Consider the following 27,361-nt stretch of genomic DNA (forward strand, 5'->3'; position numbering starts at 1 on the left):
ACGCGCATTGTGGCCGGAGCCCCGTTCGGCCTACCACTCCCAGCATGCACCGGGGACACGACAGGAGTGCGTGGGCGGGGCGACGCGCAGGGGAAGCTGGGAGCTGTAGTTGTCCCCGGGGGGGCGGTGCCCGTGCCGGAGCCGCCATGCCGGAGGGGACGGGAGCGCTCCGGGAGGTGCTGCCCAAGCAAGGTAGCGGCGGCGAGCACTGCCCGGCCCGGGCCCGGCCCGGCCCGGCGCTCGCTCACGGCCCTTTTCTCTCTTTGCAGGGCAGCTGTCGGTGGAGGACACGGCCGCCATGGTGCTGTGCAAGCCCAAGATCCTGCCCCTCAAGTCGGTGTCGCTGGAGAAGCTGGAGAAGCTGCAGCGGGCGGCGCTGGAGGCGGCCCCGCCGCCGTCCGCGGGGGCCGCACCGCCTCGGCAGTAGCGCGGGGAGGGTCGCGCCCGGCGGCACCCGCCGATCGGAGGTACCGCTGGGTAACGGGGCTGCGGGATTAAAGCGCGGCCTGAACGCAGGCGGTGCTGCCGGGCTGGGAGGGGAGGCCGCGCGTCGGGCGCTGTTGGTGTAGAAGTTGCGCTGGTTGCTGCCCAGGCGATGTTTTAAACGCGTCTAAATTTAGAGGTACCAGAGCCCCTCGGACTGCGGGAGGAGGGCGAGTTACACAACCCCACTGCTCCAAGCCGGGCTTACCAAACCCGCTCGAGCACTGAAGCGCTTGGCTCCTAAAGCACAGAGTATTCCCGGCCCTGGAACGGCTACTCCCAGCATTTCGGAACACTTGAAATCTTGACATGAAACTGAAAAACAAAGGAGAGGCTCCACCGTGTTCCTGTAAGCGAGTTCCCTTAGGTCCATCTTGTTCTTGAGCAAGGGCTTGGCAAAGCTGTGCTGCAAAGACACGTTCACAGTATCTCTGCCAGCCTAGACGCTCCTACGCAAGTCAGTTGTGTTTTCCAAAACAGATCTCGTAAATACTTATTTAACCACGAGCTTAATTACTCCGTGCTCTCCTCCTGACGGCAATACCAAAGGGCAGCGTTAGATGTACTGCTTAATTTGTTCTGCGTAAAATAAATAAAAAGGAGGCAGAAACAAGAGCTTCACAAAAAATATTTTTAATATGTTTTACCAGAACTTTTCACTTTTCCAGTTACATAGAAAAAAAAGACAAGTTTGGTACATGGGGGCTGAAACCAACCAGTGTTCTCCCCTGAAACAGATGAATTTGTCTTGTGACCCAACTGTATTTTCTTGGGCTCTTTAAAACGAACTGCTATTTTTTTTTTCCTCCCAAAGCACAGTATTTCTTCAGCAGCAATGGAAATGGGATCACAGCAGCTTAACTTGACCCTTCTATAATAAAGCTTTGTATAAACCAGTGATTTATGATGACAGCACTGTCCTGGAAATAGCGAGCGGCAGTCAAGACATCGATGCACACGTGGAATGATTAGGTCATAAACATGGCACATACAGAGATAGCTTATTTGAAGGCACCACCACAGCAGAGTGGCCAGTTGTTCTACTATATGCCCAAAGAAAGAAAACTTCTTCCTGAAATATACAAAACTATTAAAAAAAAAAAAAAGAAACAATTTGTACCCAAAACATGTGCTCTTAAAAAAATATGAACTGTGCTAAGCAACTCTTAAATCTGGCATGTCCTAGATGTGTATACATATATACATACACACACCAGAGGAGCATGCGTGTTTGTATAGATCGATAGCAAGCCATGTTCCCTTTCAACTTGTAAGGCTTCAGGAGGCAGTTCTCACATTCAGTAGCTTTCCAGCTTAAGACGACCTCCATCTCCTTCACTCACAAAGCGCTTCCTGCCCCTGTAAGAAAGTAGAAAGTATCTTTTCACCAATTCAGAGTAGCATTGCTTGTTTTTTCTCACTGAGAAGAATCTTCTCTTGGTCTTGGAAGTCAAATATAAAGTCTAAGTTCAGCAGGGTTAGCAGTGATCACAATGTCAGCTCAGCTGCTTAAAAATGCTTGTTTGGAAACCTAGGGATGGCAGGTTTCTACCTAAAACTGAAGTACACAAACCAAAACTGCCTCTCAACATAAAACTGGTAACCAAAGTATAATCAAGCTTTTAATGCAGTGATGACTCTCAGCCCTCCCACACCCCCAAACCTGCAAAACATTTGACATCAACACACACACAGAGTGTTTTAAGTGTAAAATCCACAAATGGAGGCTGTTCTTGATAAAGATGCTAACATTTCGAGATCCAAATTTACCACAAGCTGTCGAGATGGTTTAAGAACTCTTAACAAAACACCCAAAATAGAAAAGACTTGTTAAATAAATAGTATTCCCAATGCATAAAACTGAATAATAGTTCTAACATCCTATTTTAAAATTTACATGTATTCTTCAGAGGAAATTAAACTTATTAACTGTTTTGTGACCAGTTAGGAGATGACAGCATACTGACGAGCTACAGTTCAAACAGCATTATTTATGCTACAAGTAACCAAACCATAACAAACCAAAAGCACTATATGTATCACAGGACAGATAGGAGAGATGGGGTGCGTAGAGCTTATCACATGTTAGTGTTTGTTCTTTTTTATATAAACATTAGGACTGGTTGTCTCATCTTAGAACTCTAATCACATTGGTAAGTTTAAACCATTTTTGAAGGATTTTTTTCTCATTTCCCCAGTATAACTGACAGTTTTCCACTGTAACTACATGGACCATTGTGACACCTGGATCTTCCAGCTTGGTGCTGCACTGATTTCTACCAAGAAAATCAGGAAAGCAGAGGAGAGGCAGCCTTTATCCTCTGGAGAGCACTGAGGGGTCCTGCCTGGGATTCACAGGAGGCTGCCTTTCCTCCAGCCTCCACATAACAGGTTTCACATCAGTGCAGCTTCTTAATACACTTTTTACCAGTCCAACTGTTTGTCCATCCTCCAGTTTCCACTTCCAATCAGTAACACTTTGGTCCTAAGATGCTGCTTTCTGTAACCTATGATAGAAATGAAGAGCACTGCCTTTGCCTATATACAATGAAACAAGTACCTTGAAGGGCACAGGTCTCTCAGTGGTTTGGAGATGATTCCAGCCTGAAAGCATTCCTCTACAAAGCGCTCGAGCACAGAATAGGAGTGTGGCACATCCAGGTTAATGTCTGGGATTTCACAGTAAACCCGTTCATAGCCCTGCAGTGTAAGGATTCAAATAATCATCTGGTTATTCCATGATTTTATTACAATGTTTTTAAATACCCTTCTGCACTACAGAGGATTAATTTTTTTTATATGGTTTCACACATATGTGGATAGTTCCAACAAACCTAAAGCAGAGCAGCTACAAGTCAGTAGAGAAATAAGGTATATAATATCAGCCAATACCATGGCATTATACAAATACCTATCTACATAAAAACACAATCTGAACTTTTAACTTCTTTAGAAGTGAGAAATCCAGATAGTACAAAATCTCTGTGTTAGCCTGCCTGTTACTACGTGGGTAGTAATATGGGAAGAAAATTAATATGTCTTCCAGGTAAACGAACAAAATGTGGCCAAAAACATAGTTTATGCAGCAGGGAAGAAACTACCAGAGCTGACTTCATCACTTCCCACCAGCAACTCAGCTGGGCGAATTTTTATGTAAGTCTTGGTGTGGTCCCCAGTCTGCCCTGGGACAGAACTGCTGTCCTGTACTCATCCTGAGAAGTAAAGTCACAGATGATTCCAGCTGTGCAAAATACTGGTTTCTATATGGCTCTACTTGACATTTGTAATTAGCAGGCCTTTATTGTACTATTTCAGTTACAAAGAACTACCAGATAAAAACAGAAATTTAAAAAATGAAGCAATATTGCAGCATTTTAGATAATGCATTTTAACCATTTAACTGCATAAAGGCAGCTGGAAATTTTGGAAGACCTTATGCAAAGTTCTCTAAATGCCATACTTACTCTTTTCATTTGGTCCACAGTAATGACAGAAGACTTCCACAGAGTTTTCAACAAATCCAGTATCATTTTAAAGGTCTTTTCTCCAGTTGACTCCAAAACCAGTACAATGGCCTAAAACAAATCATGCAAGTGTTTTGACTAAAATGAAAACAGTGGCTCAGGTACATGGTGTGTGAACATATGAGGTACAGAAAGGAGTGAATGCATTATTAGGAATTTTCTGGGGAAAAAAGCCCATTTGATACATGCACTCACCATTTCAGTTTAATATTATTATTATTACTTGAAAAGAAGAACTGATGAGAAGTTCATTGGGTAAGATAAAAGGTATGAAAAACCAGAAAGGACTAGACAGAGCGAAAAACATTGCCTTTCTGTCGCTGGTTTCAGCACTACACAGCTGTATCCATATGGCTGCTGCAGTACAGAGGGCAATTAATTAATTTTGTGAAATCAATTTTGTATCCATGGGGTTTTAATTTTGTATCCATGGGGGTTTCTTATCTATGATTTTAGAAGGAGTCAGAAGCTTAAAATCTACAATACTCCACAACCTCCATCAAATGAAATGATTCTGCAGTTCTATTGTGAAGGAATTTTCTGTAACAAGTAAACAACAACTTTACTGAAAAGGAAATTTTGGAGATTGTGGGTGTTCAGCTTTATTGGTAAACAACCATTTTCCAATTTGGCAGATAAAACAGTACAAATGGGAACCGTCTCCCATATAGGCTGGGTCTGAAATATGTGAGCTTTTACAAATGTGCTGGGTGAAACAATCCCACCCCGAAAAAGGAAGCTCTATAACTTAACAAAACAGGTAACACCCATTAGAATACCCAGATATATGAAACTAGAAGGAAATAAACACCTAAACAAAGCATGGGAGGGCTTTTTTGCTGCTATTCCTCAGCAGAAAATAAACTGAGATCTTATTTTCTTATTTTCTTTGTAATAGTCTGAATTCAACTACTTAACGCCCAAAAATTACTTCTGGATCTTCCCAGCAGCAGCTTACTTGTTGCACAATGCACACACAAATGAGCACACAAACCATTAACTTTACATGGAACAATTTAGTTATTCAAATAACAGAACAAGCAACCTAAGCTTCAGATGCCAGTTATATTATTTGCATGCCCACATCAAAATACCAACAATTATTAAAGGGACTCTGATTTCTCCTTACTTCATATACAAGTTCATGGTGAAAATGGGGTACTTCCAGTTCCTGAAGGCAGCGTTCAGCTTCCAATACATCTCCAGAAAGCAAATACTCTTTCAGCAACATATCAATCTATTGAATTTTAAAACAAAAAACCCAACACTAATTAGATACAAAATTTAAAAGTTGTCAACTGTTTTGATAATCCCCTATCAACCCAGCAGCAAGTCAGTTCCTTGAAGTTGCTGCCAATGCTTTTATAAATGTAATTAAACTCAGGTATTAATTAAATGGAGATGTTACCAGTAACCTGAAACACAGTGTAAGCCAAATACCTATCCACAGTGCTGATACACAAGCACCAAAACCAGTGCTTTCTGAGCTGTGTATCACCCTAAAAGGTGAATATGGGTGTGATTAAGTTTATCTTCTCCCTTGAATGCCTCCTCCTATCATGTTACACTCCCAACCTAGAAATTGTAACATGACCTTTTTCCTTTAGACCTGCTGCCTTCATAGCATGGATCTCTAAATATTCTTGTTTCTTCCTCTCTCTTTTTTTCAGTTATTACTGTGCTTTTTTTATCAGCAACACCAAAAAAATAATAGTTTACCTAGTCTAGTCAGTTTCATCTCGGCTCTTTTAATTACTTCATCACTTTATACTGTGAGGTCTAAGAAAGCTAAATGCTTACAAATTTTGCTTAAAGCAAAAAAACCCCATATACTTGCAATACAGAATATGGCACTAGCATGTTCCCACCAGTGACAAATACTACAAAATTAACAAAATTATCTACATCAGTTTGTAAAAACTACTTCGTCTAACTCAATTATATAAAAAAGGAAGTCCAAACAACAAAACAAAACCAACACTCATGACATAAGACATCATTTTAGTACAGAATACATGTCACTCTTCCCTCTACCCCAAACGAGGTAAGCTTAGACCAACAGCCAACTGGAGAGAGGGGAGTTTTGTCATTACCTCTTTGACCAGATGTTTCACAGACTGCTGGCCCCCTCCTGCCCCCCACACGCTGTCGATGCGCTTTCCTCCCTTGCTCATGCTCAGCAGCACCGTGGCTCGGTCCAGCGCAGCTCTAAAGGCAAAGTCAGTGCTTAAATTGTGATTACAGAACTTTATCAAATGCATCTGCAACTTCCCCCATGGCCATTTCTCCTCAGACAGAGCTACCAGATCTTTGGGAAGAGGTCAGGGTTATCAGCTCCATGGGGACCATCTGGATCAAAAATCCAGCAAATAAGCTCCCCACATGGTCCTTCTGTCACCTTTATACTCCTGGTCATACCGTGGGTAAGGACAGGTAACAATCCTGTGGACTGAATCACCAATGCAGAACCTGAAACATCCTCACAAAAAACAGCTGAATATTTTCTTATGCAGAGATGGATTGTATCCAGGCTCCTCCGGGAATGCAGCTTGGCAGGTGGAACTCAAACAAAAAAGGCCTGAGTTGCTGCCACACTCAAGAACAGTTTTTCTACTGAAATACTATTTTCTGTTTGGGTCTAAAGAATTATGAAACCTTTAGAATTTAAGCCAAAGAAAACACTTCAGAAGGTAAATATGTAGATGGAAAAATGGTACAAGCTAGGGATGCCTGTTTATTGAAAAAATAATAAAAAGGGAAGTAAGGTGAAAAAAAAGAAGTCTCAGATACAGTATGTACCCTCCATGTAAAGGAGGAACAGTTCTCCCAGTCCTCATGCTGGGGGCAAGCCAATAACAATAACTCTATTCACCAAGATTTAATGAGCAGGAAAGACTGGCCAAGAAATAACAAAGGCAGCAAAGCATCCCAGATGTGCAGAATGCAGGCCACAATCCTTCAAATCACAGGACACATTTGTATAAGTGACAGACAATTTTCTCAATTTGAGCCCCCGAGGTAGGCAGCTAAGCACTGCTCTTCCTTCTGAAAGTGCCCAACTATAATCATTGCAAATGCAACTTCTGGAAGACACAGGAGTTCAGCACCTCCACACCAAGCCTCAAACATACACTTATGGGGGTAAGAAAAATAAAACATGACTCATTATTAAAACATCCCTCTTTGTCAGAGATTGCTCCTTCAAACTTCTCACACTGACATGGAAAACAATTGTACTTCTTGACAAATAGAGCATTACAGAGAAAGTCTCAGAAATCACTGCATAAGCTTCAAATCTTTGTAAGGCAAAACAGTTAATCCCTTGTGTACTTCACAACATATTTACAGCAGCTGTCCTGATGCTATATTTACCCATTAATCACATTAAAGCTTTTTCTAAGACAAAACCTTCTATAACCACTTCTTGTTTCAGCTCATTTTTTCACCCTCGAGCATAAGCTGGACAACAAACCTGACAAACTGAACTCAAATGTATTAATACATTTTTCAGAACTCAGTATTTCTCCTCTGACTTGAGTCATTCTGGATTTTGTTGGTTTTGTTGCAGATTTTATGGGGGTTTTTTTTTCATTTTAAATTAAATTTAAAAAAAAGTTAAAGAACTGCATGATTTTTTCTGAAGCTGTAAATTCCTGATCATCATCTTTGACATTTGGAATAGAAAACTGTCTCTATACAGAAAGCAAGGAAATTACCGAGCTTGGACACAATCCACAGTGCCTTTGTAGCCATCTATGTAGGTACTGCTTAGGATCCCATCTCCAACAGCTCTAGCAATGAACTGGCCCACCAACTGCAATAAAACAGAAGCATTTTTAATGAAATGCTGAATTTCAAAGAATTTCTAAGTAGATAATTACAATGTGCTTGGTTTTCAGATTTTATTTAAATGAGCTGTTTCAAAGTGAAAACACAGCCTGGGTAATTGGGAGAGGATTACAGACAGTAAAAAAATCAATAGATATTTTTCAAAATACAGTCTATTTCAGTTTATTTGACCTATATTAGCCACAAAAAGCTTCTGACTACTGTCATAAAGATTTACAAATATACCTGCGGTGCCCTGGGAGAGTCCAACACCAATTCAGGTAGTTCTTTGAGCAGTCTATCAAAGGACTTTTCCACATCAGTTTTGCTTACTACTGTCCCACAAAGGTCGGAGATAAGCTTAGATGTCATTTCCCTGTGACTAGCCTTCCCCTCTAATGCCAAGGAAACAGCCAGCACTGGCACACTGTATTTCATTTCACCAAGGTTTAAATTCTTCAGCATCTCCTAGATAAGATTTGAAAAATGAAACAATGAGATTTCATAGTTTTTATTATTTAAATATATAAATAGACCTCAAATAAATATTTATGTGCTTATATTTATACAATTTCATATATGCTTCTGCTCATGTGCTTAATATAACTGGGTATTCTTATAGTACATTTCTTGCCAACTTCTCTATAAATTCGTTCATAGCTAGCAATTGCATTACCCTGTATGCTACAGCTTTGCCCCCTAAAACAAAGAAATAAAAAGGCACAAAACATACCGAAACTTCGTTAGTATCTCCATGTTCAAAATACTCCTGGATGATTGGTGTTAAAGTTTTTTCAAATGCTCTTTCATCAAGAGGTAAAACTACTGTTTCATAGACACAGTTCTCCTGTTTTAAAAGACAACAAAAGCGGATACCCTTACTGTCTCTTCTTGCCCCTTATGCACCACTATTAGCATTAAGACAGATTTTTTAAAATCCATAATGATTTGTTCTTGGTAGTCAATATTCTTCCAAAAAACATTAGCCTCTGTCTCTACTATTAAAGCGTAGACAATGCTGGCTAATTGTCATACTTCTTCATATTTTGAATTTACTGTTAGCTGAATTCAACTGAAAGGCTGAATTTACTGTTAAATAACGGTAAATTATTTAACACCGAACCCTGTTCCTAGGATTCAATTGATACCACAGGAGCAAAGGTCAAATGCCTCCATACTGAAGGGAGAGCAACAGAAGCTCCCGTCCCAGCCCAGTGAAGTTGGCTGTGCCACAGCACCTTCCCCTGCAAGTGGCACTCCCATCCCTGGCAGGAAACCTGCCTTGTTCCCTCTTCCTTAGTGACTGTGTGACCAGACAGGCGGTGCCATGCACAAATCACAGAAAAGGCATTTTCAGAATATTTGTGAGCAAAGACATTTCCTAAGGGAAAAAAGTCACACAGCAACTGCCTCATGCATCACCTGTCCTGCGGAGCTCCAGCAGCACCAGATCTCCCTGCTCTAATTCAGTTCCCTACTCCACACCTACAGAAACAACATTCAGAGCAATACTACAGAGCTGAACAAAGACATCTGAACAAAGAGGTTTTTCAACTAATGTTTAGTTGAAACTTTTCATGGTCAAGAAGTATAGCAGAAATAAAAAAACCTATCCTTCCATCATACCAAAGTTACACAGAATGTTCCTTCTTCAATAAGCTTTGTTCTATGCACTTGTCAGCTCCATTTTTAATGGCTATTTCAGTTAATGTAAAGTGTCAAATTTTAGGGAAAACTGATTTTCCCTGGAAGAAGACTTTGATATTCCCAGATACCATTCTTTCAGCAGCTATGGCTACAGCAAACAGCCTCTACTCAAAGGACACCACCATTGTTCTTATGTCATACAGAACGTACTTATGGTCAGTCTTGCAATTGCTAAAGTCTCTGAGATAATACAATCTGTGTTTGTAATCAGCATTTCCCTTTCAGTGATAGAGATCCCCTCTGCCCAATAAGGTTTGCTTTCTTTCCCCTTGCCCCAGTAATATGGCTGTAAGATAGAATCTTCCATAACATATTCTAAATAAACATATGCCAATAAAATACCCAGGCTATCGACTTCATGCTGGTTTGAAGTGTTTACACCAAGCAGACAAGACATTGGGTGGGCTGGGAACACAGGGAAGAGAAAAATCTATAAAGGATACTGTCCCCACTAAACTCCCAACCTGAGCAAGTCTGTGTTGCATTTTTAACACAGTGCCTGTGTGCAATATAGAGCAGCACTGCAACATCCACCTCCATGGGAATCAGCAGTGGAGAACACACCTGGGAAAGCGATGCTGCTTACTCAGGCATAGAAGGAGGGCTTGGGGGTAAGATTTGTGAGTATTCCACTGTGACTTCTATACCAGCTGACTTTTTACTAGCCAATAATCTATTCTTGAGCATAAAAATGAGCATTTTGTAGTGTAGTGTAGCCAGGCTGACATTCATATTAACTCACAAGGCCATTGAAATCGATAAAAGGAAATATAAACCAACACTGCAAAGAAACTATTTGCATACCTGGTCATCATCATAATTAGGATCCTTAATATCTACTTCTTCCACATCATACACTTGACCTGGTGTCCCCCAAACTCCTTTACCACCTGCTCCACCTGGCAAAATATGGGAGAGTAAGTAAGGACCGCCAGTTGACAAACACTTCTGAGTTCAACACAACATTCTTTAACTTAAAAGTGATCTATCACTGTTTGTGTCCATCTCCTGACTAACAATATATGCTAAAAAGGGTGTGTTTGTCTGACAAGTTCCCAGTTCCACAGCCACTTTTCATCACTTTCCAGTAAGACACTAGAAGCAGTATGGAACTTCAAAAGAATTACTGAAGTTCAGTTGAAACTGTACTTTCAAATATAACCATGATTTAAATTTGCATTAGTAACAGTCCTGTGAACTACCAACAGTTCAAATTTGTGTATTAAATCTACTAAGGAAAGGTACTTCCCTCAAAGACAGATGTTGATTGATCACAGACATATTATATTTGCTGCTACCTGCTACTGGCACCCACTAACATAAAGGGCCAAATGCCTGCACAGAGACTGTGGTTTATGAACACAGTTCCCAGCAGAAAAAAATGTACTGTGCTTTGAACAAATCTTTATCTTTCTCATTCTACTCTCTTCACTAAGCTACACAAACCTTTCTTTGGTAGACCTCTTCCCTTCCCAGACCGGGATCGCCTGTCCAGGAGTTTCCCCTTTGGGCTTGTTGGTACAACTCCAATCTTCAGTGTCTCTCCATTCTCACTAACAGAGTCTCCTCTCCCAGAATCTCTAGAAGAGTTTTTCCTCAACCGTCTCTTTGCTTTAGCATTTATTTTGGCTTCGGTAATTGAAGTTGCAGGAATCCAATTTCCATTGATTTCAGTTTTTCGTTCCTCAGACACACCATTTTCTTCATCACCGGAAAATGGAGCATCATTTAGATTCTCAAGTTCTTAAAAAGAAGACAGAAAAAAAAATCTTTTATGTCAGAATACCAAAACGCATTGCATTTAGAAAGGATTATAACATTATATAGAACTCTTGCTTCCAACAGTGTTAAGGCAACTGTTGTTTTTAAGATATGTCTACATATTGCAGTAATAAGGAGTTTCTTATTCCCCTGCACAAAATATCCACAATCTAAACAGAGCAGATGTCAAGAACTGGAAAGCAAATTAACAAAACCATACATAAATACGTAAACCACAGAAAACCCCACCCTTGTTAAACAAAAACCATCAGAACTCCTCAGTGCATTAGATCTAAGTGCCTCGTTCTCACTCCACCCACTCTTCTCTTGCTTTAGAAACAAAGAAAACTGCCAATAGAGTAAATTCTGTAGGAACTCACTGATGTTAAAAGACTCCTCACCAAAGTGAAATTAACTCCGTAAATCATCAACCAACATTCCCCTTATTCAATTCAAGGAATTTCAAACACAGCCCACTAGCAAGAAAACCAACAACTTAGCCATAGAAAAATATAAAAACATCACTACTTTTATTTGTTGTTTTTAAAGTTATGGGGGAAAAATGCTGTTCAATACAAAGCTTGGAGAGCTTGGTAATGAAGACTCATAGAATACACAGTCCTTTGAATCAGTGGGATCTCTCTTCTCTATGGATTGTCCTTCACTGTAGCTTCTGTCAAGACTTGCTAAACACAACACAAATATAATAGGTTTGTTCTGTACCCAACAAGAAACTCTCACAACTTAAGGATCTGTAAATGTCTTAGAGCACTGAGAAGTGCAGTAACTTCACTCTCTGAGGAAGCTAAAGCACATTTCATGTTTAGGTCTAAAGCCTTACAAAGTTAAGTTGTCCCCCACTTGTGCTGTGTGGTTCAGCAGGATGTCTTATTCAGAGCACTATAAACAAAAGCTTTCACAAGCTATTCTTCCCCTTCTTAACTAATCAAGTTAAAAAGAAAAGAAAAGAAAAAGCACCTGAGGACCTATTTACATTCCAGTGAGTACCCTGGGAGTCCTTGCAAACTAGAAGACATGCACAAAGCAAACAGCCTCAGCTCTCTGTTACACAGTTCTCTGTTTCTTGAGAACTGAGTAGAGTCCTAAAGACACAACCCATAGCCTGGACACTAGCAGGGCAATAGGAGGGCACTCCGAAGAAGCTGCTTTTCCAAAACTGCTTTACAGAAAAGCTCACTGCTATAAACCCAGAATATGAAGATATTTACATTTGAACTTAGCTAATATATTAATTCACCATTCTGATACTTTCTCATTAGCAACATGCATTTGGCAATACTTCTCAGAAGTATGTTTTTTTCACTTCAGAACAGGTTAATGAAAAATTGTTTTGAAAGCAAAGTGCACTAATGAAATATTGCCAATCTTCAAGCATTTACCCATATCAAAGAGAATACTACTCTACAAACGGAGAAAACTTTGATGGAACTGCCTCCTTTGTGATCAAAGAAATAACATTTCGACACTGGTGTTCACAGATGTGAATGCTACAGCTGAGCAAAAATGCAGCCATTCCAGGCTAAGCTTCATCTTTCCACTCATTACTCCCACAAAAGCATTCCTTTTACACTTGCAGCAAGCTAAAAAAGAAAAGCATGCATCACATCCAGGAAAAAATTTCTCACAAGCAGCTTTCTCAGTTTGTCTAACATTTTAATAAAACAATGAGAGATTTGCATAAATCTAACAGAGGGGGAAAAAAACGAGCAAACCCAAACAGGTTTCCTTCCTCTCATTCCCCAGGAGACCCCATCAGCAACAACCAGCTCTTCTCAGTCAAATGCACGCAAATTCTTCTTCATGCTCAGTCTCCCATGAATTTCTCCAGTTTAGACCTGAGACCTGGCTGTCCAGAAACTCTGTACTCTTTGAAGACCACTTCCTTCTTCCGCAGTTTCCAAAGAAAATGGCCAACAACTAACACAAGTCAGTCCTGACTTCAACAGCTAAGGATTAAAGGGGAGGTTACAGTCCAACCTCCTTACACAATCCTGATCTCAGGTTCAAGACTAAAGGAAATGTCCACAGGAAACATCCAACCCATAAGAATTAATATTTCTCACTGCACTACTAAACTGTTTTTCATATAACACTGTCACTTCCAGCTGTAACCTCTTTCTCCATAATATGGTAACCAACTGGCCCTCCACTATTAGTTACCTAGTTAGGCTTGAAAAAACAGGCTGAACACATACATTATTTTCCAAAAACTTATAAAATAAAATGAAATAACAAGAACCTATAAAATGGTGCAGATATTCTTTCCAGCTTCTCATTTTCACATCATATAACAGATACATATATAGGCAGTAACAGTCTTGGATCAACTTTAATACTTTGTTTACTATATATTAAGAAGTTATCCAAATTTATCTCATTACCCTGCTATTAAGCCTAGAAGGCTCACTTAAAATCTGTGCTTTTATGGTGTTACCTTCATTAAGAAAGCCTTCTACCAATTTAAACTGTCCAAACTCACTCAAACCAGCTCTCCTGCAGCTTTCCACCTATTATTCAAATATAATCCTAAAATGTGGAGAACCAAGGTATCTTCTGCATTAACCTAATTTTGCTTAAATATCAGAACATCAACATCAACTCCCTATGATTATGGAATATGTTGCCAGCTCAACTGCATTACTGCCATCTTAACATAAATACCTGTTATCCTTAAAAACATTCAAAACCTCTTTGACATGAAAGAGTCAGTGCAGACCATCATAATGTTTGGAAGATACAGAAAACAACATGAATCTGTGTTACCCTGACTAAGCATCATAAAAGAAATGTGTGATATGGACAGTCAATTTCATGGCAGTCTTTAACATGTACTTCCTAAATTTTTCCCATGCCAGCCCACTTCCAGTCAAGCTCTTCAACATTTTTCCCCCCTAATTTTAAGGTAAATAGTTGCATAAAAGCAGAGTTTGTACATCTTAAACACACCTACACATTTTACTTCTAAGATTATTCTTTTCTTCACGTCAGCACTACTTGAACTCAGATGATAACGAGGCAAGTGCAACTACTATTCAGTAACTTACAGAAATGCTAACTTTATTATTTTAACAAATTTTAAATAAATGTAATAGAGCAGGAATCTATGATATATAATTGAAATAACTATTCTGTAAGTTTTTGATGATTGTTTTTTAAGCAGTATTGTTAAAAAATTATCAGGTGATACATTTGTTCAACAGAGAACATTTCTGGTCAGCTAAGCAATTTTAAGTCAAAAAAAAAAAAAAACCAAAACAACTGAATACATTACTTACCTGGTGGGGTAATAAAAATGTGCTCCTTTTCTATTTCCATAGTTGCTTAACAGAGCTGACTGTGAAATGTAAAGTCTTAATGTTTTCCCTCCAAGGCCTAAACAGAAATAGAAAAGCTTAGAGAACAAAAAACACTAGACCAAAGTAAAATGCAAACGTTTCACTCACGAAATATAAAAACTGAGGAGGTTAAGCTATAATTAACTATTAGTAACAGCTGAAAAGTTCCTGGGAAGGTAAATGGTGTAGCAAGACAGAAGCACCACCCTCCAAAACATCTAAGTCTGGATGCCTTAGCAGTTATCAGTTCTGTTGCTTATGAAGGGGACAAAAGCCGTTACTTTAAGGCTAAAAGCCCCATGTATGCAGTTTTTTTTAGCTGATAAAAGCCACCTCTATCAATCTAGACTGTCCTGTTCTGCCAAGTGGTTATCCATACAAGCATACAATACCAATGTTACTATTGCATCCACGAGAGAAACGTTCTTCATGTGAATGATGCTGATAAAATGGTACCAATTTATCGAGTTCAGCCCAGCCCTTAGAAAAAAAGCTAATTTCTGATCCGCCCCTCAAGGACATAGTCTTTGTTTTACTGTCTGTGTACATATAGCTATCATGCTTTCACATCTGTGCTTCTGCACCCTTCAAACGCTCCTGGCAACCACCATTCAATCTGCGAGGGATAAAGTTCTCCATGTCTAAACACTTCTCTTTTTCTGTTCCTGTTTCTCCCCCTCCCTAGTAGCTGCTGTTCTCCAAACCACCCCAAGTCACCGTGAATGGGATGGCATCATCCATCTCTCCTTTATGTACACAAAAAATTAAGCAGTCCCAGAATTCCCTCACACACTTTTTCACCTGCAAGATTTTCACAAATCCCTTCATAGGCCTGGGAATATTACTGGTATTTCTGTATGTGCCATAAGAATTCAGTAGCTGTTTTTTCCCCTATCTCATCCTTTGCTGCCCTGAAAACTGTTTACTGTTGAGTGGTAAGATTGTGACAAGGAAGGACTGCATTCCCTTCCCCTTTTCTTCTCTTCCCCGGTTTTCCCCTTTCATGCCCACTTGCCTGCCACAGACCCATTAACGGCCAATGATTCATCACAGACCGTTGGCAATAAAGAAACTGGTTTGGGGCACAGCATTCAGCTGTCATGGTCTTGTATTTCCCAATGCCAACCCAAACAGTTCCCAGCCTTTTGCAATAAGAGTCCTCCCTGCCCCACACATTTTTTAAAATAAACATTTTTTGTGAGTTACCTCAAGCAATCATTCAGGAGTTCTCCAGTGTTCCCAGTCACTGCTGGTTGAGATATTTTTCCGTGTGGGTCTCAGTCTAATCTGCGCAAACTACCTTGTAAGAACAGTTTTACTCTTCCTAGTGGAATGTTCCATCAGTTGTCCACCTCTTGGTAAAAGACAAAAAAGGAAAAAAAACTGTGTTAAATAATAATCACAGCTTTCATCATTTGCAACCAAGTTCTAAATTTCAAGTGGAGAAATGCTCTTCCGGTACAGGACCCTAGTTTAAATCCTCCACCTGTGGCAACATAATAAGTAACAACCCAACTTCCATGTGGTGTCTTTCTGAGATTCAGCAGCCTACTTTGTTTATAACAAGGATGATGGAATATCCAAGCCTTACAAGTCCTGCTGTCATACTGATCAGGAGATATGAGATACACTCTCAGTTTAGCAATGCACATTCTCACTAACTCAAACCAGCAGATTGCTGGGGCTTCAGGATGCTGGTATTTATCACTGCATCCAAAACCCACCACTTTCTGATTTGCAGACTTACACCACACAGCACTACCGATCAACTAGGGAACACAATTTGCAAAACCGCCTTAAAAACATCAGAATCCGTGTTAGAGATAATACAGGAACAAAATCGACAGAAGCCACTTTAGGCAGAACACAAATGCGATGGAAATTTTTGAGATGAATCAGTGATATGAACAATACTTTTACAGTAATTCGTAAGACAAGGATATTTTTCTAAGCCACTGAAATCCACCAGTAAAACATACTCGGTGCTCTGTACCCACTACCATTTCTTGCACTTCATCTAAACGGGCATTCCACCTCAGCAGGGACATTAACCTTTAGAAGCAACACACGCTGCAGGACAAAGCTTCCAGAAGTTATCAAGACCTCCCGTGGGCGCAAAACATCCCTGAGTAACTTCCACATAGCACACACTTTTTTTCCCCTCCTCCCTAACTTTAAGCAAACACCCCCATCACCGAGGCTTTGGCGACCTGCCAACACCAGCTGCTGCTCGGCAGCCACAGATACAAAAGCCACGTTAAGACCCGGTACTCCTACCAAACCCGTGCCGCTGGCCGGGACCAACGGCGGCGCAGCGCCGGCGCTGAGGAGCGGGCGGGACTGACGGCTCAGGCCGCCGGGGGCCGGACCGCGGGCTGCAGGCCGCTGGGCGCGGGGCCGAGGGCTCAGGCCGCCGGGGCCGGGCTGGCGCACAGGCACAGGCCTAGCGCTGGCTGCCGCGGCCCGGGAGCGCCCGCAGCCCCCGGGATGCGCCCGCAGCACCGCCGCTCCCTCAGGGCCGCCGGGGCCGGGCCGAGTCCCCTCAGCCGCCGCCGCGCGCGCTCCCGCTGCCCAGCCCCGCCCCCTGCCTGCCTGTGTTTTCTGCCCCAGCGACACGGCCACCCGCGGCGCGGCCATTGGCTGGCTGCCGCCCGCCCCGCAGCCAATCGGCGGGCGGCGGTGGCGGTGGGCGGGGTCCGGCGCGCGTTCGGCTCGGAGGGAAGGGCGGGGGAGAACAGCTAGGGCGAGACCATTGCGGGTGGGTCGGTGGGGCGGAGGGGGAGCGGGAAGGAGCCATTGGTGTGGGGAGGGGAGCGGGGGCCTGAGGCGCGCCCGATAAGCGCCCGATAAGCGCCCTCCATTTCCCTGTGAGACACAGCTCGGAGCGCCTACACCGGGATAGCATCGCCTGAGCCCTTCCATGGAGGGGCTTCACAGTGGCAGCCCCCGGCTTATGAGAGAACGGCTCCTCACATCTCGCCTGGGGGTGCTGATTGTTTGCACCGGGGCAGCCGCCGAAAAGCGGCAGCTGTGCCTGGTTCCTTCTCCACGTGCTGTTCTACTTCTTCAATTAAAAGTCTTTTTTTTTTTCTTTCTGAAGCAAAACCGTCAGAAAAATAATACATTACCTGTTCTCTGCGTGTGTTTCTCTCTGCTAACAAGGGGAGTTGCGGCCTTTGGCTGCCTCCCCGCACAAGCCCTTCCCTCAGCACGGGGACAGGGTTTGGGCAGGGCGGCTCGGAAGCTCCGCTGCCGCCTCAGAGTTGGCGGCCGCGATTCCTGCTGCTCAGGCAATCCACGGGAAAGAGGTGCTGCAGCCACCTCCTCCCCTGCTGAAACCCATAATACGCTGCAGGTTTAGGATTGACAGCCAAACCGGGCATGTCCGTCCACAGCCTTCCAAAGTTTCCACCTTGTTTTAGTTCACATTTACCCTGTTTGCTCTATGTGAACTGCCTGAGGGCACACACCTAATTAGAGATGACAGTCTCCTCTCATTGTCATGTGTTCTGCCTCCATTTAGGTCTCTCTTCAAAACTCAGCTCACCCTTTGTTTTCTCTCCCTAATTTGTCACTCCAGAGAGCCCAGGCAATGAGGGAAGCAAATACAGATCCCTTCTGTTTTGGTACTTGTGCATTGCAGAATTTTCCAGCTGCCAGCAAGAGAAACATCCTCAGTTAACCAGATTATGACTTGACTTTTGTCGTATTATTACATATTTTGCCAGTATAATTCTACTCCAGATTGGTGTACTTCTGGCTGAAATAAGAGCCAAAATTCCCTTGTGTAAGAGCCTCTGATTAATTTACTGGCCTGGCTCTGCATGAATCATCCAAAACAGGTTTAAGATTTAAAACAAAATTATCTGTTAAAAGAATGTGCAGCACGATTGCCATGTTTTCATGATACTTTCCCCATCAGCCAAATGACAGAAAGAAAATCTTTCTTGCTCATGAAGACACTAAATTGCAGAGTTTTCAAGTCAGAACAGTACAACGTGCTCACACAAGACCTTTTTCACACGCGACCTAGAGGCAGCTCTAAAAGATGTTGTTTCCCCATCAATCAAAAAATAGTTCCTAGTTTGCTCTTTGCACCTCTTCTGACTCGTGCGTACCAAGCAAACCACCACAGTGTCATCACCGAGATTTGGAAAATAAATTCTAGCTATTAGTATGGATCATGGAATGCAAATTCCCCTGCAAGGGAGAGTGGGGCTTTAAAGAGATCTTTCAGTAAAGAGGAAAGAGGTGACAGAGAAACTGAAACAGTAACCAGAACCTGCACAAGAGAAGATGGCACAAAATACTGCATCATACCAATTTTACATTTTAAAACACCGTGGAAAACTGCTGGAGGATTTTCTGCTGAAGTTCAGGACTGGATCACTTCCAAGAGGCCTAAAAGCTGGATCAGTAGTCAAAACAAGATGAAAACCCCCAAACCATCCAGCACACCTCCAGACAAGAAAACTGAGGTTTTTCTTTCTTCTGCTGAATGTCTATTAGCAGCTGGGTTATCAATCACTGAAAATCTCATCTGCACATACTTTCTGATTTCTAAAGCACTGTGACCTGAAAAAGAGCTGATGTGCATGAAAGATAATTTGTATTTTTCCATAGTATCAACCAGCCTACTAAAAGACATCGCCTCTTTTTGCCTTTCTAACCCCAAAGCTGCCTGCAATAGCCAGAAGAAAGCTGATCACATGCTAACCTCTGAGCTGTAGAGACCTGCTCGCTCCCTCCTGCCCTCCCTCCCCCAGACATATTAATAGCAAACATGCCACCAAAATCCCCATAAAAACAAAACAGCAAAATTCCTTCTCCCATAGCAACAAAAAAAAAAAAAAAAAAAAAAAAAAAAAAAAAAAAAAAGGCCAAACAAACTAAAACCCAACCCAAACTCTTTGGACCGTTTCTGGTGGATTTGCAGCTCGAGGCAGCCAGCGAGGGGTGTTTCAGCTGGACCCCGCTGCCCGACACCTGCATCCCGGGTTACCTGTGCCGCGCCACAGCCGCCCGGCCCCTCCTGCGCTTCCACCCCTACAGTCGCCGATCCCCTGGAGCAAAATGCTCGCACGGAGGCGAGCAGGTCACTTTCTAGCAGCCTTCCTTCCTTAGAGCCTACTGGGTTGTTTTCAAACTCTCCCCTCCCTTTCTCACATGCTGGCCAAGCCCTCCCGTAACACCCAGGGGAGGAATCCATTGGCTGGAGTTCCCCAAAACGCGTGGAGCAGCCCTTCCCCCCGTCCGATGCCTGGTGCACAATAGACACCGCGTGTCTCCGCGCTGCCCTGGCCGGGCTGCTGCCGGCCTTTGCTTCTCACCGAGCTCTGGCTGAGCTGTCGCTGGGGTGACTCACGCAGGGCTTCCGACCTCCCGCACCAGAGACAGCAGTGAAAAGCAGAGAGAAGTTGCCTTGGGTTAGAAACATCACTGAGCGTTTCCCTTGTGCTCCCCACTGCGGATTTTTCGAAGTTTTACTTTCTGTTTTAAATATTTTCGATAGGCAGCATCTGTGCTCCTGACACCTCAGCAGTGCTGTTTGATTACAGTCTAGTCTGTTACTGTGTCACTTGGAATAAGAATTTCCACACATAATGCAGACAGCAAAAATGTATCCTATCTGTTAAATCAATCTGCTCTGTTCAGTTGCCTGTCTCTTGGCCTTCTGCTTTCTTTCCCTTCAGACCACTTTTATTTTTGCATCTTCGGCAAAGGTGCCTTCATAACATGAACTGCAAGCACAGCAAACCCATTCTTCTTCATCAGGCAGCGTCAGCTCCAGGTTGAAAGGGTACTAAAACACGCCTTCACTTTTTTTAATGCTCAGTAATGAGAGCTGCTTTTGAACATCCTCGTGCAGCTCCATCCGAGAGCTGGCTGGGAACGGGGCTGTGCTGCAGACCTGCGAGGGCAGCGCTGGTCGGGGCCGGGCGCCTTTGCAAGGTGGAGAGGGATCGCGTTGCGTTTGCCCGAGCACGGAGACTGAAGTGTCACCCACTGCCATGGCTTTGCATAAACACTTCTCCGAACCACGGCCTTCCTGTCTCTGTCGTGGCTTTCCAGGACTTGCCCCTCACATTGCACAAGAAGCCTCCCCTGTTGAGGGTTCTGAGTACACCCTCCTGGCAGCGGCAGCACCGGGTTTGCTCTGTAAAACTGTTCCAGGCATGTCTCCTCCGTGCTGCCGTTGTCATCTGTTCATTCTTGCCTTAACAAAGGGCAATCACGCATCTGAAAAGACGCTTTACTGGAAAAGGCTGAACTTGTGAAATGTTCGGAAAAATTAGAGTATTTAAGAGTTCCAGACAGTGAGTTCATTTAAAAGCTAACAACCAGAAACACAAAATGCCACCTCTACCTCAGAATAATTGCCCCTTTTTACTGGTTTACTGTGGGAGAAAATCTTAGGGAGCCATTTATTAAAACAAGGTGTGTTATTGCCTTGTAATTATTATTTGACAAGCTGAGGTCCTATGATTAATAAATCATGTGCCTGCTTTTTGTGTGTATATAATCACATGCTCTATATTTATATGGACAGAGGGTTGCAGAACATTTACCTTTGTGCTTAGGACTGGCAGGAACTTCTGTGCTATCAGGTCTCCTATCAACGGCACCATGTGATATAATCCTTATCGTGACCTTGCCAAGTTCCATCCTCAAAGCGATTCAATATTTTGCATGCACGACTGCAGTGGGGAGGCCATTCCAGAACCACACTGTCAAATGGTTGGTAACGATCTTCTAATCAAAATGTCTGATGCCTCCTTTTGATCATTTATTCTGTACCAGCACTGGCCCTTAGCACCATCAGCTCTTCTTTCGTCCCTTCCTGAGAGTATTTATGCAGAGAAAGCCTCATGCTCTGAGTATTTGCTTCGCAAAATGAAGTGAGATAGCCTCTCCTCAAGCTCACCCCAGCCTTCAGTGCAGCCTGGGCTGCACCTCTCCTGGTGCCTCCCAGGACTGCATTTCTCACTTCCTATTTCCACTACTGGCAAGTCTGTTACTTGGTGATCAAAGTGTGAGCTGCCAGGGAGCTTGCAGGAAAGGCTTTGGTCATTTATGCCTATGACCACCACTTTCTGCTATCTACCTTTCTCTGTCTAACATCTCAAGCCTCTTTTGTCCTGAGGTTGCTTCATATTTTCTGTCATCAGCAGTTTCACCAGTTCTCCGGTAACATTAGTGCCAAGCTCATTTACAAAAGCACTTTGCCAGATCTGCAGAGTGATGTTTAACACTCCCCTGGTAACTGCCCTCCAGCCTGACAGCCCCGCTGCTCTTACACCAGGTCTTTAGGGGGTTATACCTTGTGCAAAATCACCTCTCCCTTTTCTTAAGAACTTTCCACATGACCTCATATGAAATGTGCAATGTAAGTCCAGAGAGGTGAGATTCACCCCATTTCCTTCACTAGGCAAATGGCTTGCAGCTTGCCTTACCCAAGGAAGATAAATGGGTTTGATAAACCCATTTCATCTCATGCCATTTACCTTCCTCTCTTTTGCTAGCCTTTTCTTCACCATTTTTTTCTGAATCTGTCCACATACTGTTAAGCTGAAACCTTCATGCCTCTTCTTGCCCAAATCAGTTCACTTCTTCCATACAGGTTTGCTGTGCTCCTGTCCCTGACTGAGGGACCTGTTAAAGACATCGGGCCAGTTCTTCCAGAGCTCTGGCATGTGGATTAGCCCGTTCCTCTGCCTTCAGCGCAGGAAGCAGCCCTGAGATTTGCTTCTATCCGGTCCACAAACATTTCCATACCCCCATCCTATTATCCCTCACATCTGCAACCACATGATTAACATCCTCAGCAAAAGTTAAAGCAAAGTATGAGTTCAGGTTTTGCCCATGCCCGACACATATTAGCCTCTATCCCCTATAATCTGTTCTTCCTCCTGTTTTCTTCAGCCATATGCAACAAGGAAAAACATTTTCCCATTTTTTATTAATGTCCTTTAAAAGGCAAAACTCCGACTCGCTTTTGAGACATAGCTTTTATACCCAATTGGTTCTTTTGCTTTTTAGAATGATTCCTTCTGTTCATTCTAAGTATCATTTCTGAGGTATAAATTCATTCAACTGCGGCGTCTGTCTTCAAGCTTTTCCCCTTACCTGGGTTTTATCTGCAGTGAAGTTAACTAGAATTTTATCCCTTGTCCTGGAGTCTCAGTGAAATTTAGACATGTAAATCCCCAAGCTCCTAAGGAAATCTGGCTATATGGATTAGTTCCTGTTATTTATTTAAATACGCCCCTTGGAAGTCTGAAGCTGTATCAGTCACACCTGCCTTCATACAAGAGATATAATATTTTGAACAGGATACTGTTTATGCCTAAAAAACCTCAAGCATCTCAAGTCTCCAAGAAAAAATTTGACCAAAGTGGATTTTCGTGATAGTTCTAGGGTAAAAATAAGTAGCTCAGTGGTGGAGCAGAAGTAGATTAGTTGGTCTTTTTCCAATTTTTTTCTACCTTATAAATATAACTGTGCCAGTCACCTTTTGTGATAAACACTAACAAGATGTTTTACCTCATCGGGGCCAAGGGCCTCAGCCAAGGCCTTTTCCTGACCATTGAGGTCTAAATGTCTACGTGCTTCTCTTCACCCCACTTCACATCTGCTTTTTTCTCCACCTCTCCTCTCCCTCCTTCTGGCTTTCCTCCCAGAAAACAGGACACTGTCCCTAAGTCCCACCACTGGACTGAAGCCAGAGAAGTGTCAACATACAAGGATTTGACATTTTCAGCTATGTTGCTGCAAGGCACAAAGGTTTGGCCTCCCACAGCCCAGCCCGCTGAGGCAGCCAAAGAGTGTAACATCTCCTGATGTCCTGGCAGGTGTCTGAATGTGTATCCAGCCTCCTTGGCAGGCTTGGACCACCTGGTCTGGAGGGAATCAGTGCTGCTGCACCTTCACCGTAGCCAGAGCTAATAGGAGAGCAGCAGCCTGGCTGCAGTGTTGGTACAGGGAAAACCACCTCTGGTCCTCAGTAGTGTCTCCCTGGGTGCCGAGGTTGATTTGCCCCCTGTTGAGGAAGGTCCTCATGGTCTTCCCATATGCGTATGGCCAGTGGGCTGGAGGGCTCGTGCAGAAGATGGGGCTGCAGTGGCCGTGCTCAGCCCAGGGGCACCATACCTTGCCCTCCAGGCCCTCCAGGTCACAGGCTGCACTCACCCACCTCACCCCACACCATGCCAAGGCAAGCTGGACTGCAGCCTCAGGCACAAGAGATCCCACAACAGCCCCTCAGTCATGTGCACAGGGCTCCTGGGGAATGGAGCACAGCTTGGGAACAGTGGGTGCTGCTCCCAGCCAGGTGTCTCCAGGGCACTGCCCAGGCTGTGCTGACACTCCAGGTGGGCTGAGTGCTTTCCCCCATCTCTGCCCACCCCAAGGAGCTGGCCTGGCACTCTCACTGCAGGGGAAGGTGGGGTGTGTCTTCTCTCTGGGGCATGAGCCACAGAGTCAGCACTTTGGGGCTGAGTTCCCACCTCTGACGCCGACTTACTGTATGACCTAAGGCAAGTCACTTAGCTGCTTTCCTGCATTTCCTGACTCTGCTAAATGCCAGGGATAATAAGTAACTTTGTGTGAGTGCTACGAAGCTTTGAAATCTTTAGATGAAAAGGTGCTGTATAATTGCAAAGCGTTTTTAATAATGCTAATCATTCACTTCACTCTGCATTGCCTGACAGTCTCAGGCTGCAGCAGCCTCCAGCAGGCAGCCGGAGCATCAAGCTTTGCTCAAGTGCAGCGTTTTCCTGAGTTTGTTTCTGTTTTGACCTCATGCTGGTCCAAACAGGAATCTGAGCTCAGCTCAGGACCTGACAGAAAGCTGCAAACTCAGAACAGCTCCTGGGCCTTGCAGGCAGGAGCTTTCTGGAAAGCAGGGGTATTTGGGGGAAGGGATTTAAACAGCTGTGTTGACAACACAGACAATAGGGATCTGATTCAGGCTGAGGGGGGCTACGTGAAAGGCTGCACGACACTGAAATTAAAGCAACAGTCAAGAGCAATGAGAGGGAAGAAAGGAGGATTACTTGGGTTGAAATGCTCCTGGTTTGGAAGCAGCCACAGCCACGTGTCCCAGGAGATGCCTGGCTGGCACCAGCCTCCTCTGCATCCCAGAGAGCCTTTATCCTTTTAAATGCACTCTGTCAGGGATGCAGAGGCTTCTGGGGCAGAGTGCTTGAGTGTGAACATTAATCCAGAGGATTACAAAGGCAGGGCTTTTGTGAAGCACTGCAGATAGAAAAAGATGAGGTTATCTTCTTTAGTTAGGCCTGCAGAGCTCATGTTTAACCACAATATTATTTTTATTTGACTCACTAAAATGACAGTAGCTAGTGATACCTGCAGCTCATTGCAGTCCAATACCTCCTCTTCCAAACAGAGGAGACTCTGTGCACTGCTGGCAACTCCTGTGATTTTATCACAACTTAGATGCTTTGGGGATTATATCCTAAAATCCCAGCTCCTTGAAACAAGGGAATTTTAGCTTTCATTTATAAACAAAGTATGGCCCTAGCCCTCAAGGTTTTGTGGATGAAAGAATTGAAACCATGAAACTAGTGCAACCTAAAAGCTCAAAAAACCTGGGAGGTGAATAAAGAGATCCTAAAGTTTGTGGGCTAATAAAAAAAAAAAAGTCAGGAAAATAAATAGTTGGCAAACAACTTTGTCTTGGGAAATGGGGCAGGGCTTGGGCTGACTCCTGGCTTTTTGGGACTTGGGGTTGCCAATATGCCTTTGAACTCTGCAGCCATTCATAAATCAACAGCAGCCACAATGCACTGGAGCTCTGGAAGTGCTGACATGAGGAAAGTGATGGGAAAAGGTTATTTTAGACATGTATGACAACTCACCTTGAAGCATTACCTGAAGCCTCAACAACCCATATCCCCTTGGAAAAGGAGTATCTTTCTGCTCTGGGAACTCATTTTGCACTGTAGCAAACCTTTTGTAGGTAAAGAGGGATTCAAAGGTTCCACAAGATCACAGAAGGGCACTGAAAGAGGTTGAATGCATGGCTTGGTCCCTTGCATTTCAGGAAAGTGATTCTTCTTTGTTTCAGTGGGTGGTCTTTGCCGAAAGCCTCCAGGACCAAATAAGAGAAAATGAGAGCTTCAAAACCCTCATAAGCTTCACTCTGCTTTATCCTGTCTGCATCTTCAGGCTCATTCACACAATCACAAGCAATCAAGACACCACCGTGGCTCTAGTTTGGGTACCAGCTGACCCACCCCAACTCCCTGCTCACACCTCGCTGCTCCTGCTGAGCCAACATCCACTCACTGAGACCACCTGCATGGTGCTTTCAGCAAACAGAATTTGCTTCCCACATTGCCTGGCTGACAAGAAGTGATTAATGAAAGCGATCTCATGCCATTCCTCACTATGGTGTGAACATGCCCCAAGTGCAGAGAGATGGAGCAGCTCCTGGAAGGAACATACCCCAACAGTATTTCTGAGGGGTTTCTTCAGTTTTTTTTTCTCCTTTCACCAGGCTGGCAGAGCGCAGTGCTTCCTCACACTGCTTGCATCTGCTGCTGTTTCAAACAGGTTTCTAACTTACCTAAGTGCTCAAGTAGTTTTCAATTCAACCAGACTCCAACTGCTGGTTTTGAGATCAGACCCCATGGGAGGAGTTTGGGAAGAGATGTGCTGATAGCTGAACTACAGCAGCAGCTCATGAATCAGCACCTGCCTCTGCAGGAAGAGAAAAGCAGAGGAGCATGTAACTCACAGCCTGTGAACATGCAGTCACAGGGACATCAGCCTGCTGGTGGGAAATACCCATGAACACAGTCGTACCCATTTATTTCAGACGTCTTGGGTCTATTTCTTACACAGCCTGGCATCAGTCACACAAGGCACTGCCAGGTCTCTGTGCCCCTGTGGCAGCTGGGCTGCCTTCTGTGCCTGGCACGGGAGGGGAATATCCGATGGCAAATCCCTGCCCTGTCTCACTAAAATACCCCTTGTCCCCCTCCCTCAGGGGTCCCCCACCCCACCCCCAGGCTAATTTGTGAGTGAAAATGACAGAGAAGCTTTCTGGGATCATTTACAGCATCCTGGATGCCTTGCTGATATCTTGGAAGACTAATATCTAGCATATCCTGCCCGCCTGAGTTAATCTTTCCCAATTGGAATCAGGCACTGGAATTGCTCAGCTGGAGTGGTGCTGATCCCCATTAGCATCAGGACAGACCTGGGCTGCTCTTGCTGTTGGTCTCAGTGTTCTTTCTTCTCGCTCTGCTATTGAGCATACCTGTTTGAGGTCTACCTTTTTTCCAGAGACCCTGCATATGGTGGCAAGGGCATCTTGGGGAGCACCAGCACCAGTCCCTATGAATGTCTTGGAGCAGCCATGTCTCGGCAAACTCATCACCACAGCTTCCACCTACAGACAGTGTTGTGGGAAGTAACAGTGAACAGGGTAGATAAGGAGGTTAGAGACTCAACTTGGGCACACCAAAACAACTTTACTTGTGATTGTAATGGTGAAGTACGTCCGATTGCCAGCTGCTCAATGCTAAAGTCCATGCGAGGCAGCTCGAGCCTTGCTCATGCACACACACCCCCACCCTCCAATGTGCCCACGCCTTGGGAGCCAGGACCTCTTCAATGCTCTAATAGTACTGCTGTGAAACTGGTTTTTACACCTCAGCAGTGACACAAACAGGC

The 27,361-nt window shown here is 43.7% G+C and overlaps 2 protein-coding genes across 4 annotated transcripts; one reads left to right on the forward strand and one right to left on the reverse strand.

The window, feature by feature from the left end:
* Positions 1-78: 78 nt before the first annotated feature.
* BBIP1 (BBSome interacting protein 1) lies at positions 79-1,383 on the forward strand. The gene is made up of 2 exons (XM_039553895.1): positions 79-192; positions 270-1,383. Exons 1-2 carry the CDS (start codon positions 147-149, stop codon positions 425-427), a joined length of 204 nt encoding a protein of 67 aa, XP_039409829.1. The 5' UTR covers positions 79-146; the 3' UTR covers positions 428-1,383.
* PDCD4 (programmed cell death 4) lies at positions 1,101-20,069 on the reverse strand. 3 transcript variants are annotated; one of them, XM_010409035.4, is made up of 13 exons: positions 19,662-19,791; positions 15,866-16,013; positions 14,600-14,696; positions 10,989-11,285; positions 10,347-10,441; positions 8,569-8,682; positions 8,082-8,303; positions 7,724-7,821; positions 6,101-6,215; positions 5,137-5,244; positions 3,948-4,058; positions 3,044-3,183; positions 1,101-1,842 (listed from the first exon to the last, which is right to left on the reverse strand). In XM_010409035.4, the coding sequence occupies exons 3-13, from the start codon at positions 14,637-14,639 to the stop codon at positions 1,782-1,784; spliced, it is 1,401 nt and encodes a 466-aa protein (XP_010407337.1). In that variant the 5' UTR covers positions 14,640-14,696; positions 15,866-16,013; positions 19,662-19,791; the 3' UTR covers positions 1,101-1,781. The 3 variants fall into 3 exon arrangements, with proteins under 3 accessions (XP_010407337.1, XP_019149449.1, XP_039409827.1); XM_019293904.2 differs by lacking the exon at positions 19,662-19,791 and adding an exon at positions 19,990-20,069 and having other exon boundaries at positions 1,121-1,842; XM_039553893.1 differs by lacking the exon at positions 19,662-19,791 and adding an exon at positions 16,937-17,191 and having other exon boundaries at positions 1,121-1,842.
* Between the last annotated feature and the right edge of the window lie 7,292 nt (positions 20,070-27,361).

This window comes from Corvus cornix, chromosome 6, assembly GCF_000738735.6.
Source record: "Corvus cornix cornix isolate S_Up_H32 chromosome 6, ASM73873v5, whole genome shotgun sequence".
Classification (NCBI taxonomy): Eukaryota; Metazoa; Chordata; class Aves; order Passeriformes; family Corvidae; genus Corvus; species Corvus cornix.

Bases quoted from the DNA above. Each gene is read 5' to 3' on its own strand.
- BBIP1 (XM_039553895.1), top strand. From the start codon at position 147: ATGCCGGAGGGGACGGGAGCGCTCCGGGAGGTGCTGCCCAAGCAAG. The intron at 193-269 runs GTAGCGGCGGCG...CTCTCTTTGCAG, and splicing joins GGAGGTGCTGCCCAAGCAAG to GGCAGCTGTCGGTGGAGGAC.
- PDCD4 (XM_010409035.4), bottom strand. From the start codon at position 14,639: ATGGAAATAGAAAAGGAGCACATTTTTATTACCCCACCAG. The intron at 8,683-10,346 runs GTATGCAAATAG...CTTTTAAAACAG, and splicing joins CTAATTATGATGATGACCAG to GAGAACTGTGTCTATGAAAC. The intron at 8,304-8,568 runs GTATGTTTTGTG...AATCTTATCTAG, and splicing joins GAGATACTAACGAAGTTTCG to GAGATGCTGAAGAATTTAAA.